The sequence below is a fragment of the Rhinatrema bivittatum genome, chromosome 3, assembly GCF_901001135.1.
Source record: "Rhinatrema bivittatum chromosome 3, aRhiBiv1.1, whole genome shotgun sequence".
NCBI classification, from domain to species: Eukaryota; Metazoa; Chordata; class Amphibia; order Gymnophiona; family Rhinatrematidae; genus Rhinatrema; species Rhinatrema bivittatum.
This window is the reverse complement of record NC_042617.1, coordinates 52354688-52368650: the sequence shown is the minus strand read 5'-3', so window position 1 is coordinate 52368650 and position 13963 is coordinate 52354688. Positions and strand designations below refer to the sequence as shown.

The following is a 13963-nucleotide window of genomic DNA, read 5'->3' as shown; positions in this document are numbered from 1 at the left end:
TGACAGTCGCCGCTTCCGCCAATAAGGAGGCACTAGGAACGCGCTAGTGTCCCTAGCGCCTCCTTATTAGCGCGGGCCCTAATTTAAATAAAGAATCTCGCGCCCAGGAGAGGTGCCTGGGCGCGCGTGGGGAGAGCGGGTGCTCGCCTCGGAGCGCTGGCTCTCCTGCGGACTTCACTGAATGGGCCCGAAAGCATTTTGCACGTGCAGCCACTTAAAGCAGGAAAACATTTTGAGAACAGCTTCTGCTAAAGTAAGTCAGGGAGCAGTCGGAGGGTGGGATGCTGATGGGCATGGGGTCGGGGAGAGAGGAGAATGTGGGTGGACAGAGGCGGGATACAGGGCAGGGAGAAAAACTCTGTGTGTGAAAAGAGAGAGAGGGAGGCTGTTGGCCAGGGATTGGAGGAGAGGAGGATGCAGCTGGGCAGGAGTTAAAGGGGGAGGGGAGAAAAGAGTAAAGGGATACTGTAGGGCGGGGAATGGGAGGATAAGAGAAAATAGGAGGCTTTGCTGAAGTGACTGCCTCCAGGGAGAGACCGGTGCTTCCTTAATAGTCAGTGCTGTGCTGCAGACGCAGCTGGTAGGACGAGCGGGTGGGACCTGATTCTGAATATCTGCCTCAGGGGCAGAAAAGTTGGACTCAGTATTAGTCAAGAAGCCAGAAACACTTACAGAAAAGTTTATTAAAACTTTATTCAGACTGTGGTTTGCCTCACCCTAGTGGAGGGGGAGGTAACACAAACAGGTCTAAATAAGAATAATAATCTCATTTTCAGGATATCTACAATGATTATACAAGAGACATATATGCAGATAGTGGAGGCAGTGCAGGCGAATAGCCTGAAAAACAAACCTGTTTGTGGCACTTCAGGACCAGAGTTGCCTACCAGGCTGCTGTGTGAGTTTGATGCCTGGCAGTAGAGATGTGAATCGTGTGATCGATCGTCTTAACGATCAATTTTGGCTGGGAGGGGGAGGGAATCAGATCGTCGCCGTTTAGGTTTTTTAAATATTGTGAAAATCGTGAAAATCGTGTAAATCGAAAACCGGCACACTTAAACATCCCTAAAACCCACCCCGACCCTTTAAAATAAATCCCCCACCCTCCCAAACCCCCCCAAAATGCCTTAAATTACCTGGGGTCCAGAGGAAGGGTCCCGGTGTGATCTTTTACTCTCAGACCTCCGGTGCTTGTAGAAATGGCGCCGGCGCTACCTTTGCCTTGTCATATGACAGGTCAAAGGTAGCACCGGCGCCATTTTGTTTTTTGTCCCCGAGGGCAGGAGCGTAGGAGATCGCTCCCGGACCCCCAGGAACTTTTGGCCAGCTTGGGGGGGCCTCCTGACCCCCACAAGACTTGCCAAAAGTCCAGCGGGGGTCCGGGAACAACTTCCTGCATGCGAATCGTTTTTCCGTACGGAAAATCGATTCGCGGCAGGAGATCGCTCCCGGACCCCCGCTGGACCCCCAGGGACTTTTGGCCAGCTTGGGGGGGCCTCCTGACCCCCATAAGACTTGCCAAAAGTCCAGCGGGGGTCCGGAACGACCTGCAGTCGAATCGTGTTGTCTAGGGCCGGCGCCATTTTGCGCCGCCATTTTGCGGGTCGAGTCTCGGCGCGCCAGGAGCCCGCTGGTGCGCGTGGATTTACGTCTCCCTCTGGGAGGCGTAAATCCATGGATAAAGGTAGGGGGGGGGTTAGATAGGGCTGGGGGGGTGGGTTAGGTAGGGGAAGGTGAGGGGAGGGCGAAAGAAAGTTCCCTCCGAGCCTGCTCCGAAATCGGAGCGGGCTCGGAGGGAACGGTGACAGGCTGCGTGGCTCGGCGTGCGCCGGCTGCCCAAAATCGGCAGCCTTGCGCACGCGCCGATCCAGGATTTTAGAAGATACGCGCTTATCTTATAAAATCCAGCGTACTTTTGTTTGCGCCTGGTGCGCAAACAAAAGTACGCGAACGCGCTTTTTAAAAAAATCTACCCCATTATGTATTGTTATTGGAAAGCGTCCTAGTGACTTCGACTGATTTGTACGGTATACATTTTTTTAAAAATATAAAAACAATTATTTTCACTCTGACACACACTCTAGTACAAAGAAAGTAAATGTCAGCAGATAATGACCATATGGCCCATCCAAGCTGCCCAGTTGAGATTCTTCCACTGTTGGTAAATGGCAAAAAAAATTCCCAAATGCAACCTAACACCAACTTGCCCCTTGCCCGTATCTTCTTCTCTCAGCCTGCTTCCCATATCTGTCCCAAGCCTGCTCAAAATCAGTTAAGAGTGATGACTTACTGCCTCATGGCTCCAAGAAATTAGGGTAACACCACTGCTCTTTAGGGTTCTAGCCACTACGCCAGGCAGGTTACGCCCCGTACCTTTCTTGAAAGCACAGTGCAGAGTACTCTCATTCCAGTTCCCTTAGTATCCTAAACTTAACTAGGAACTCAATAAAACTAAGATGAAGGCAGCAGTCCAGCAGCAAGAGGGGGGGCTTTCCAGTCTTTTGCATTGAGTGTCACTTGTATGATTTTTTACCCACCGGTGAGAGATTGTATGTATGCACTCGGTGCAAAGAGCTACTGGCTTTCAGGGAACGAGTCCAATCTCTGGAGGCTAGAGTAGCAGACTTGGAGGAGCTGAGGGAGACAGAGAGGTACATTGATGAGACCTTCAGGGACATAGTAGCCAAGTCCCAAATCCAGTCTGGCAGCCCCAGTGCTGTCTTGGATCAGAAAGGTCTCCCAGTAGGAGAATATCACCCTGGTGAATCAGGAACTGATCCTGTAGCAAGGACCTGCTCTCCAGGTGATGTATTGTTCTCTCGCACTGAGGACAAGTCTCCCAGGGCTACTGCCCAGGAGGGAAGGGTTAGGCCAGCCATCATAGTTGGTGATTTGATTATTAGAAATGTACATAGCAGGGTGGCTGGTGGATGTGCCTGGTGTGAAGGTGGCCTGCCTGGTGCGAAGGTGGCAGACCTCACGCGTCACCTAGATAGGATTATAGACAGTGCTGGGGAGGAGCCAGTTGTCGTGGTAAATGTGGGCACCAACGACATAGGAAAATGTGGGAGAGAGGTTCTGGAAGCCAAATTTAGGATTTTAGGTAGGAAGCTGAAATCCAGAGCCTCCAGGGTGGCATTCTCTGAAATACTTCCTGTTCCACGTGCAGGTCCCAAGAGGCAGGCAGAGCTCCAGAGTTTCAATGCGTGGATGAGATGATGGTGCAGAGAAGAGGGATTCAGCTTTGTAAGGAACTGGGGAAACTTTTGGGGAAAGGGGAGATGTTTCCGAAAGGATGGGCTCCACCTTAACCAGAGTGGGAACCAAGCTGCTGGCACTAACTTTCAAAAAGGAGATAGAGCAGCTTTTAAACTAGAACAAGGGGGAAAACCGACAGTCACTCAGCAGTGCATGGTTCGGAGAAATGTATCCTTGAAGAATACTAATGAAACAGGAGAGTTAGGGCATCCCAACAGAGAGGTTCCATTAAAAGCAAACATAGTTCATATGCCTATATGTAAAAAATCACCGAAGCTAATGATTTCCGAATTATCCTAAACAACTGAAAAGCAGGTTGCTAAAACAAACAAAGACCAAACTTTGAAATGTCTGTATGCCAATGCCAGAAGTCTAAGAAGTAAGATGGGAGAGTTAGTGTATAGCAGCAAATGATGAGATTGACATAATTGGCATCACAGAGACTTGGTGGAAGGAGGATAACCAATGGGACAGTGCTATATCAGGGTACAAATTATATCACAATGACAGGGAGGATCAACTTAGTGGGGGTGTGGCACTTTATGTCCAGGAGGGTATAGAGTCTAATAGGATAAAGATCATACAAGAGACTAAATGCTCAGTAGAATCTATCGGGGTAAAAATCCCATGTGTGTTGGGTAAGAGTATATTGATAGGAGTATACTACCGTCCACCGGGACAAAATGGTCAGACAGATGATGAAATGCTAAGAGAAATCAGGGAAGCAAACCAATTTGGCAGTGCAATAATAATAGGAGATTTCATAATATTGACTGGGTAAATGTAACATCAGGACTTGCTAGAGACATAAAGTTCCTGGATGTAATAAATGATTGCTTCATTGAGCAATTGGTTCAGGAACCAGCAAGAGAGGGAGCAATTTTAGATTTAATTCTTAGTGGAACGCAGGATTTGGTGAGAGAGGTAACGCGGTGGGGCCACTTGGCAACAGTGATCATAACATGATCAAATTTAAACTAATAACTGGAAGGGGGACAATAAGTAAATCTGCAGCTCTAACACTAAACTTTCAAAAGGGAAACTGATAAAATGAGGAAAATAGAAAAAAAACTGAAAGGTGCAGCTGCAAAGGTTAAAAGTGTTCAACAGGCTTGGACATTGTTTAAAAATACAATCCTAGAGGCGCAGTCCATATGTATTCCACACATTAAGAAAGTTAGTTATTATTAGTTAAAATTTGTAACCTATCATTAAAATCAATCATTGTACCTGAAGACTGAAGGCTGGCCAATGTAACCCCAATATTTAAAAAAGGCTCCAGGGGCGATCCGGGTAACTATAGACCAGTGAGCCTGACTTCAGTGCCGGGAAAAATAGTGGAAACTATTCTCAAGATCAAAATTGTAGAGCATATAGAAAGACATGATTTAATGGAACATAGTCAACCTGGATTTACCCAAGGGAAGTCTTGCCTAACAAATCTGCTTCATTTTTTTGAAGGGGTTAATAAATATGTGGATAAAGGTGAACCGGTATATGTAATGTATTTGGATTTTCAGAAGGCGTTTGACAAAGTCCCTCATGAGAGGCTTCTACGAAAACTAAAAAGTCATGGGATAGGAGGTGGTCCTTTCGTGGATTACAAACTGGTTAAAAGACAGGAAACAGAGATTAGGATTAAATGGTCAATTTTCTCAGTGGAAAAGGGTAAACAGTGGAGTGCTTCAGGGATCTGTACTTGGACCGGTGCTTTTCAATATATATATAAATTATTTGGAAAGGAGTATGACTAGTGAGGTTATCAAATTTGCGGATGATACAAAATTATTCAGAGAAGTTAAATCACAAGCGGACTATGATACATTACAGGAGGACCTTGCAAGACTGGAAGATTGGGCATCCAAATAGCAGATGAAATTTAATGTGGACAAATGCAAGGTCTTGCATATAGGGAAAAATAACCCTTGCTGTAGTTACACAATGTTAGGTTTCATATTAGGAGCTACCACCCGGGAAAAAGATCTAGGCATCATGGTGGATAATACTTTAAATCGTCGGCTCAGTGTGCTGCACCAGTCAAAAAAGCAAACAGAATGTTAGGAATTATTAGGAAGGGAATGGTTAATAAAACAGAAAATGTCTTAATGCCTCTATATCGCTCCATGTTGAGTCCGCACCTTGAATACTGTGTACAATTCTGGTTGCCGCATCTCAAAAAAGATATAGTTGCGATGGAGAAGGTATAGAGAAGGGCAACCAAAATGATAAAGGGGATAATGATAATGATAGGAATAGCTGCCCTATGAGGAAAGGCTGAAGAGGTTAGGGCTGTTCAGCTTGGAGAAGAGATGGCTGAGGGGGGATATGAAAGAGGTCTTTAAGATCATGAGAGATCTTGAACGAGTAGATGTGACTCGGTTATTTTCACTTTCGAATAATAGAAGGACTAGGGGGCATTCCATGAAGTTAGCAAGTAGCATATTTAAGACTAATTGGAGAAAATTCTTTTTCACTCAACGCACAATAAAGCTCTGGAATTTGTTGCCAGAGGATGTGGTTAGTGCAATTAGTGTAGCTGGGTTCAAAAAAGGTTTGGATAAGTTCTTGGAGGAGAAGTCCATTAACGGCTATTAATCAAGTTTACTTAGGGAATAGCCACTGCTATTAATTGCATAAGTAGCCTGGGATCTTCTTAGTGTTTGGGTAATTGCAGGTTCTTGTGGCCTGGTGTGGCCTCTGTTGGAAACAGGATGCTGGGCTTGATGGACACTTGGTCTGACCCAGCATGGCAATTTCTTATGTTCTTACACAACTGCTGTTCTAGGCTGAACTGCCGCTCCATGCAGGTTACCCCAGTGCCTCATTCCGAGCTGCCCCCAATACCCTACAAGAACAGCAGAAGTCCTGCCACATTTCAAACAGCAGAAAAAGATAAATGTATGAATCTGAAGGGAAGACTGTATCAGATACTCTCTTCCAGGACTGGTTGTCAAGGATAACAAATGTGGATGTCTGAAAAGGAGTTACATGGTCTTCATAACACAGAAACCTCTTTTCATGTGGCTTTTATAAATGAACTGCAAAACTGTGTATCAAAGTCTATAGCTCCTGCAATGGGCAAGATCAGCTGCAGCGACTGATGTTTAGCTGTGCTTAAAGAATCAGTAAAGCAACTGTTCATAAGGCCGTCTACAACTGGCAAGCTGTTGCTCCAGCTGTTTCCCAGCTGCACACTTTGGTTTTGGGTGCAAAATCCAGTTGGAGAGCAAACTCTAAGCTTTCCTTTTCCCAGCAACAAATGAACACTTGGAAGAGGCACCTGTCTCATGAACATTTAAAGCTCCTTGATATTGTAGTCTCGGCTGAGTTTATTGCCATTAAGTAGCTGGGGAACTTGGTAGAATTTCCATCTGTTAGATGGCTGCTTCTGCCCCATGCTCTGCTCAACAAGAGGAAACCACATACATTCAAGGTGAATGTAGATCACCTTCCAATATTAAATAGCAAGTACTGATGAAATCAACTAGAGCATCCCTGGCAGCAAACGCTTCTGCACAAATTTCATTTTCACTTGCCTTTCTCAGCAAAAGCTGAAGGCAGTTGGCAGAGAAATATTTGAATATTTGCCCTGACAACTGAACAAAAGGAACAGAAATATCACAGAGGGACAAATTAAGGGGCATATGTACTAAGCATTTTCCCCATAGACACAAAATGGGAAATACAGTACTTCAGAATGATCATAAGTGTGTGAAATGACACTATGCTGAGGTATAGGACAGCTGATTTTAAGTGTAGGATTTTACACTTTACAGCACAGAGCCATTATTTGCTGGGCTTGGGTGGAAGGCACTTCTCCTACCTAGTCTTAATTTTTCTCTTTGAGATTCAAGATGCACAGATGTCCAAGGGCTGTCACCTTTTCTGACAGTTTAAGTCACTCCACCTTTAGCCCCCATCCCCTTCTAGCTACACACTGGAGCATATAAGAAGATATCCAGTGGGCTCATTTCCTATGGTGCATTTCCCTATTCATGATCATATACAGAAGTAGAGACAAGACCACCAGGGAGCTAAAAAAGGAAGTTATGAACATGGGATTTAAGCATTATTCTGTGATCAGCCTGTTTTGGCATTAAGTCAAACCCAGAATCTGCATGAGAAGTTGGCAAATGAGTGGATGAAAGTTCACCTTACAAATATCTTCAACGGAGGATAACCAGAGATTAGCTACAAACATTCCCACTACCCAAACACAGTGGGCCTTCGCATAACCCTGCAGGTTCAAGCTTGTCAAGACCCAACCGTAAATGTTGCAATCTGCTTGCCAGCCAGAGATTGAGCATTTACTCACAGGACAGCTGGATTTGTTGGTGTCAAAATTAACAAAACGTTCATGGACGTATTAAGGGCTATGTTTGAGAGAGAAGGCAATAGCTCTCCTACATTTCAGTGTGGAGAGCAGCTTCCCCCTTGGGGCAGGAGGCAAAGGAAAATCTTCAAAACTTTGACAGGTTAAGGTGAAACTACTCCATGTTCTTAGCCAGAAAATTCCGAGGAGGTGATGCTTCACAAGCAAGGAGAAAGCAGGTGCCAAGTCTGGTCCCTAGGTGTGAAGTGACTGCCACCAAACATCCATCCTTCCAGATCAGGTACTTGGGTTCACTTGTATGAAAGTCTTGGCCGATGAGGGCCTCACCTCAATGTAGCGTATTCATTAGCTCAAAATCTGTTTATATGAGAGAGAGAGAGAGAGATTGGGAGGCTGTTTGTGGGTGTAAGAGCACAAATGATTGAGATTGTGGGCATGTGTGACCAAGCAAGAGCTGTGGATGGATCCTTTCCATTGCTGGTCAATTTACATACGCAAGTTCGGTGGCAGATGAAAAACACATGCTTGTCTGAACTTGGATGCAGGAATGACTTTTTCCTGCACACCTACATATCTGGAACTTAATGTGCACAATTTTGAAAGTTATAGACAAGTTGAAAAAGGACCATGGCCAGAACTCAGCATCGACAACACATTCTCCAGCATTTTCTGTAAAGAATACATGTACTTTTTTTTTTTTTTATTGGCAAACATCAAATACAATCTAACAGTTATTGTTTCCAACATTTTTATAGATTGAACAAAACAGATCTGATAAAATAATGTTTTCAGCAAAATCTAACTTAAAATCCAGAAATTTTTTTTTTTTTGTGGTACACTAATAATCCAGGTTACATCTTCTGTCACATTTTAATTGCAGCTTGCTACAGAAAGAAGGAATGGGTAATGTCAATGTAATGAAAGCTAGTTAATGAAATAATAAGTCAGCCAGCACTATACCTATTACTGTAAAGGGAAATAGACAACGGTCCTATTATGGTCATTGAGATGCATGGGAAGTAGGTGCATTAAAATAAAAGATTCCAGTGAAAACTAACACATAGAAGGCATGGGCAGGAAGAGAGGACTTAGCCCATCCAATTTGCATCTGGTTAGGATTGGCTTGAATATTCATTTTTTCTCTTCCTCAAGCATGTGCCAGTCAAGTTTGCATTTGGCAAAGGTTTCAGCAAGGTTGGAAATGAATCCATAATTTTTATGAAAAGAGCCTCACAAATCTGCTTCACTTTTTTGAAGGAGTTAATAAACATGTGGATAAAGGTGAACCGGTAGATATAGTATACTTGGATTTTCAGAAGGCGTTTGACAAAGTTCCTCATGAGAGGCTTCTAGGAAAAGTAAAAAGTCATGGGATAGGTGGCGATGTCCTTTCGTGGATTGCAAACTGGCTAAAAGACAGGAAACAGAGAGTAGGATTAAATGGGCAATTTTCTCAGTGGAAGGGAGTGGACAGTGGAGTGCCTCAGGGATCTGTATTGGGACCCTTACTGTTCAATATATTTATAAATGATCTGGAAAGAAATACGACGAGTGAGATAATCAAATTTGCAGATGACACAAAATTGTGCAGAGTAGTTAAATCACAAGCAGATTGTGATAAATTGCAGGAAGACCTTGTGAGACTGGAAAATTGGGCATCCAAATGGCAGATGAAATTTAATGTGGAAAAGTGCAAGGTGATGCATATAGGGAAAAATAACCCATGCTATAATTACACGATGTTGGGTTCCATATTAGGTGCTACAACCCAAGAAAGAGATCTAGGTGTCATAGTGGATAACACATTGAAATCGTCGGTTCAGTGTGCTGCGGCAGTCAAAAAAGCAAACAGAATGTTGGGAATTATTAGAAAAGGAATGATGAATAAAACGGAAAATGTCATAATGCCTCTGTATCGCTCCATGGTGAGACCGCACCTTGAATACTGTGTACAATTCTGGTCGCCGCATCTCAAAAAAGATATAATTGCGATGGAGAAGGTACAGAGAAGGGCTACCAAAATGATAAGGGGAATGGAACAACTCCCCTATGAGGAAAGACTAAAGAGATTAGGACTTTTCAGCTTGGAGAAGAGACGACTGAGGGGGGATATGATAGAGGTGTTTAAAATCATGAGAGGTCTAGAACGGGTAGATGTGAATCGGTTATTTACTCTTTCAGATAGTAGAAGGACTAGGGGACACTCCATGAAGTTAGCATGGGGCACATTTAAAACTAATCGGAGAAAGTTCTTTTTTACTCAACGCACAATTAAACTCTGGAATTTGTTGCCAGAGAATGTGGTTCGTGCAGGTAGTATAGCTGTGTTTAAAAAAGGATTGGATAAGTTCTTGGAGGAGAAGTCCATTACCTGCTATTAGGTTCACTTAGAGAATAGCCACTGCCATTAGCAATGGTTACATGGAATAGACTTAGTTTTTGGGTACTTGCCAGGTTCTTATGGCCTGGATTGGCCACTGTTGGAAACAGGATGCTGGGCTTGATGGACCCTTGGTCTGACCCAGTATGGCATTTTCTTATGTTCTTATGTTCTTATGATCTTGGATAGTCTTAGGCCGTGTGGCTGCCCAAACAGAGTGCTTTCATGGGCAAAAATAAAGGCATGCAATCGGCTGGTTAATGCTTCCCTCACAATCTACAAGTCGCATAAAAAAAGGAAGTACTGAGAAATGATGATATTGGGCCTAGTGAAATCTAGTTGACCTGTATTTTTACGACAAGATAGTGTGCATGTGGGTTTTTTTTCCCCCAATTTATTATAAAAAGTGTGACAGAAATGAAATAAAAGGTACAAACAAAAGAGAACAAAGTACCAAAAGTAAATCTATTGGCTTCAGAACAATTACAAAGGCATAAACCATTCTGGTAGCCATACTGGGCTGGCAGAACTCTGGAGTCACAGTGGCTTGTGACACCTTTTTCAAAGACCAACACAACAGATGCTTTTAATACATCAGCTTTGGCGAGAACCTCACCGGCCCCTTCTACAGATTTGAGCGGAGTGAGGGAACCCTTCATCCTGGGCTGACGCAATGAAGGAAGAAATCCTTGGACCGTACCCGCTTTGAAATGAATCTCTCGCTTCCCGTTGCCGAGCTCCTGCTGGGCCCAGGCAGCACTGGGGATCCCCCTGCAGGGCACGCAGAGTTCCAACCTTCCAGGGCCACAAACTAGTTTTGTCACGAGGAGATTCACAATAAATATTCATTAGATTTCTATAAATCGGGTCTGCTTTGTGGCCCCTGACAGACTGAATTGCCAAACCCCTGCCTAGGAGGCAGGAGTGCTGCCAAGGAAGGCCACAAATGATCCCTTTAAATACAGTAAACCTTGAATCATGGAGGAGATATGGCCAAAGTTCTTGTTTCCTTGCAGAGTGTGCTAAGTGCTATATTTTACTCTCTCAAAATACCATTTTTATCTCAGCGTTTTTGACTGGGCTGGGTTTAGGGGATTCCTTAGGGTGGCATGAAAGAGAGGAAGAGAGAAACCATATGACAGAGGACCAGCACAAAACCTTTCCCAGAATAATGCAGAGGTTTTCAAAAGGATCGAACAGGCACACACATTTTTCAAATAATTACTTGTAAGCTTAATGAGTCAGTTAAAAAGTAAGTTTATGGAGAAGACACGGCTTACATATGGAATTATGCACACACACACACACACAGTACCAAGGAAACCAAACTTGCTTATAAAAACTGTTACGTAAATACAACTACATAAAAATCATTAGTCACAAAATCGTATTGTACATATTTTACTCAGATTAAATCATAATAAAAATATTTACAAGGTCCCTGATATGTTTCTGGATATGGCAGTGATACAATTGCAATTACCAACTACTGTACTTGTAAAACTAATATTTGGGACAGTTACTGAATATCTCCCCAAAATATATCTTTTTTTAAAAAAATTCTGGCTTAACCATGTAAAAACGCTAGAAATTCTGCACGTGAACCAAACTTTATTCTGATCAGCTATGCATTTCTTTTGCATGTGGAAAAAAAGGGGAACGAGAAGTGAAAAACCTATTTCTTGCCAAAGAGATAATGTTGGGGGGAGGGTCTGGTCAGAGTTCCAGCCTGAACTTGGCTAATAAAGGCAGGTGATCTGAGGAACTGTGTTCATTGGGGAGTCCGTTCACACTCCACAGCTCTTGTTCGGTTAGCAGGGACAGTCTGCCAAGGAGCTTCACACCCCTGCAGACATCATCGGCTCCTGCAGAAAGAGAAAAAGCAGTGATGGATAGGGTCCCGTGCAGGTTCGGTGAGGCCACGCTCCATCCCAACCCCCTCTCCTGGCCATGGACAACATGGTGCCCACCCTTCAGGAGCACCACCCACCACACTGCTCGGGGGGACCTCCCCCTGGCCACTGAAGGCATTGCTCCTGTTTGCCCCGGGCATCACTGGCCCTCCAGTCAAGCCCTGTTAGGGCGATTATTTACCTGTAACTACTGTTCTCCCAAAATTGCATCTCAAGAGTAATCATGCTAACTCACGTGACCTCATCTAGTGCCTGCTGGAGTACACGGAACATGTTTGGGGATAAAGGGGAATTATTCATGCACGGCTACCGCATTCAGAATCGTGGCACTTTTGTTATCATCATCACAGGTGCCGCCGCTCCACCAAAATCTAATGTCCATAAACCCCTTACTCTGTCCACATTTTAAAAATATATAATTTACCTGAGGGAGCTGCAGCACGGTGCGTGTTCGCAATTGCAAAGCATTGCATATAAAAATTACAGATAAAAAAAATGTTGACAGAGTAAGTGGTTTAGGGCATTAGATTTTGGTGGCACTGAGACCTGGTGATTATAACAAACGTGCCGCGATTCTGCAATGGTTCTGAATAATTCCCCTCATCCACAGACGTGCATTCAGTGTACTCCCGCAGGCACTAAATGAATGAAAAGGGATTTGGGTTTTCTGCATAGTGGGTATAATTCACTTTTCTGTGGAAGATTTTTTGGGATTGTGAACTTGCATGATCTATTCCCTAACAAGTTAGACGAGCTTTTCCTAAGCTCTGGGGTTTAGAGAAGCTCAATGGAGGTGTTAAAGTCACTTCCTAAACTCCTTTTCGACAGTGACAGAAGGCAGGGAAAAAGCAGACAACTCTCACCCCAAGCTTGACTAAGCTCCTGTCTTTGGAAATTCCCTGTTCTTGAAAGGTAAGCTCCCTTGGCAGCTGGTGATGGAACCTAACTAAAGGTAAGGATTTGAATTTTGAACTCTCCGTGCAAATAATGCAAGATAGGTGGTCAGTGACAAAAAGTGCAAACGAGGCAAGAGAGAGAAAACAGAAAACGTTTTCTGGATTAGTTTTGTGGATGTGTTTTGTGGGTGTGCTTTTAAAAAATGGAGGCAAACAGCCCTGGAGGTTAACTAAGAAAATGGGCCCTAGGGAGATGGGAATTAGCCTGTGAACCACGCCTGTAACGCCAGCAAAGCAATCTAAATTCCTGAGGAAAGGTACTGGTCCGACATCTGCATTTGGTGAACGTATGGATGGAAGGGGTGCACTGCAGTCCTACAAAGACCCAAGGCAGGCTCTCTTTTTGTGGAAAAAACCCCAAAACCATCCCATTTATTTCTCTGCTTTACTAAATAGCCTTGCTGTACATTACTGTACGGCGGGCCTGGCTTCCAGCACTGAAGAACATGGGATTCAATGCGCTCCTCTAGGTTCGGGCCTGCCCGGGCATAAAAGAGAGAAAGGTAAATCTGCTACCCAATTTGAAACTGTTTGCCTACATGAAGGGCAAGTTTGTTGGAATCTAAAAATAAAAATAAATAAAATAAAGTAGCAGGATGAACTTTCTAAGGGTTTCACTTCACTTGAGTCCAATTGTCTAAGCTTTTACGTTCTTTTCATAGACCCCTCTCATCCAGTAAGGAACGTGCACCCTCGAGAGTCCCATCACTCCTGAATTGCTTACCCATACTTGACTAAATGCACATGAATGGAGTTTTGCAGTCAACTCCAGGATTATGGATGAACACAAGAAAGGAAACCAATTAATATTTATGCAAGAAACACTTTCTGGGGCAAAAAGACCAAGGACTGAAGCCAGACTAACAAATACTGAAAGAAATGAATCCTGTGTGAAAGCACTATAGCAGCTGAAAGCTCTGCTCTGTGGGCTGGGAGGATGGAGCGGTTAGGAGGAACGTCTAAGTAAGTATTCACGGAGCTCTCTCTGCAGAAGTTTGTGTAAGGCAGATCACTCATTGGACCCTGGAGTACCTGGACTCCACAGGCGGAAGTGACTTAGGATGGAAAGGATTAAACGGTTAACTGGTTTCGAGCCTTGCCATTGAACCCAGGAGAGTGTGTG

At 44.0% G+C, this 13963-nt stretch overlaps 1 protein-coding gene across 2 annotated transcripts in view; it reads right to left on the bottom strand.

Moving 5' to 3' along the window:
- Window positions 1–11212: 11212 nt before the first annotated feature.
- The window catches only part of ANGEL2 (angel homolog 2), a 96826-nt gene continuing 94075 nt past the window's right edge, over window positions 11213–13963 (bottom strand). For both annotated transcript variants that reach the window (XM_029593220.1, XM_029593221.1), the window contains one exon: window positions 11213–11836. In XM_029593220.1, the coding sequence (XP_029449080.1) occupies window positions 11688–11836 (149 nt within the window). In that variant the 3' untranslated portion in view covers window positions 11213–11687. The remainder of the gene's footprint in view (window positions 11837–13963) is intronic.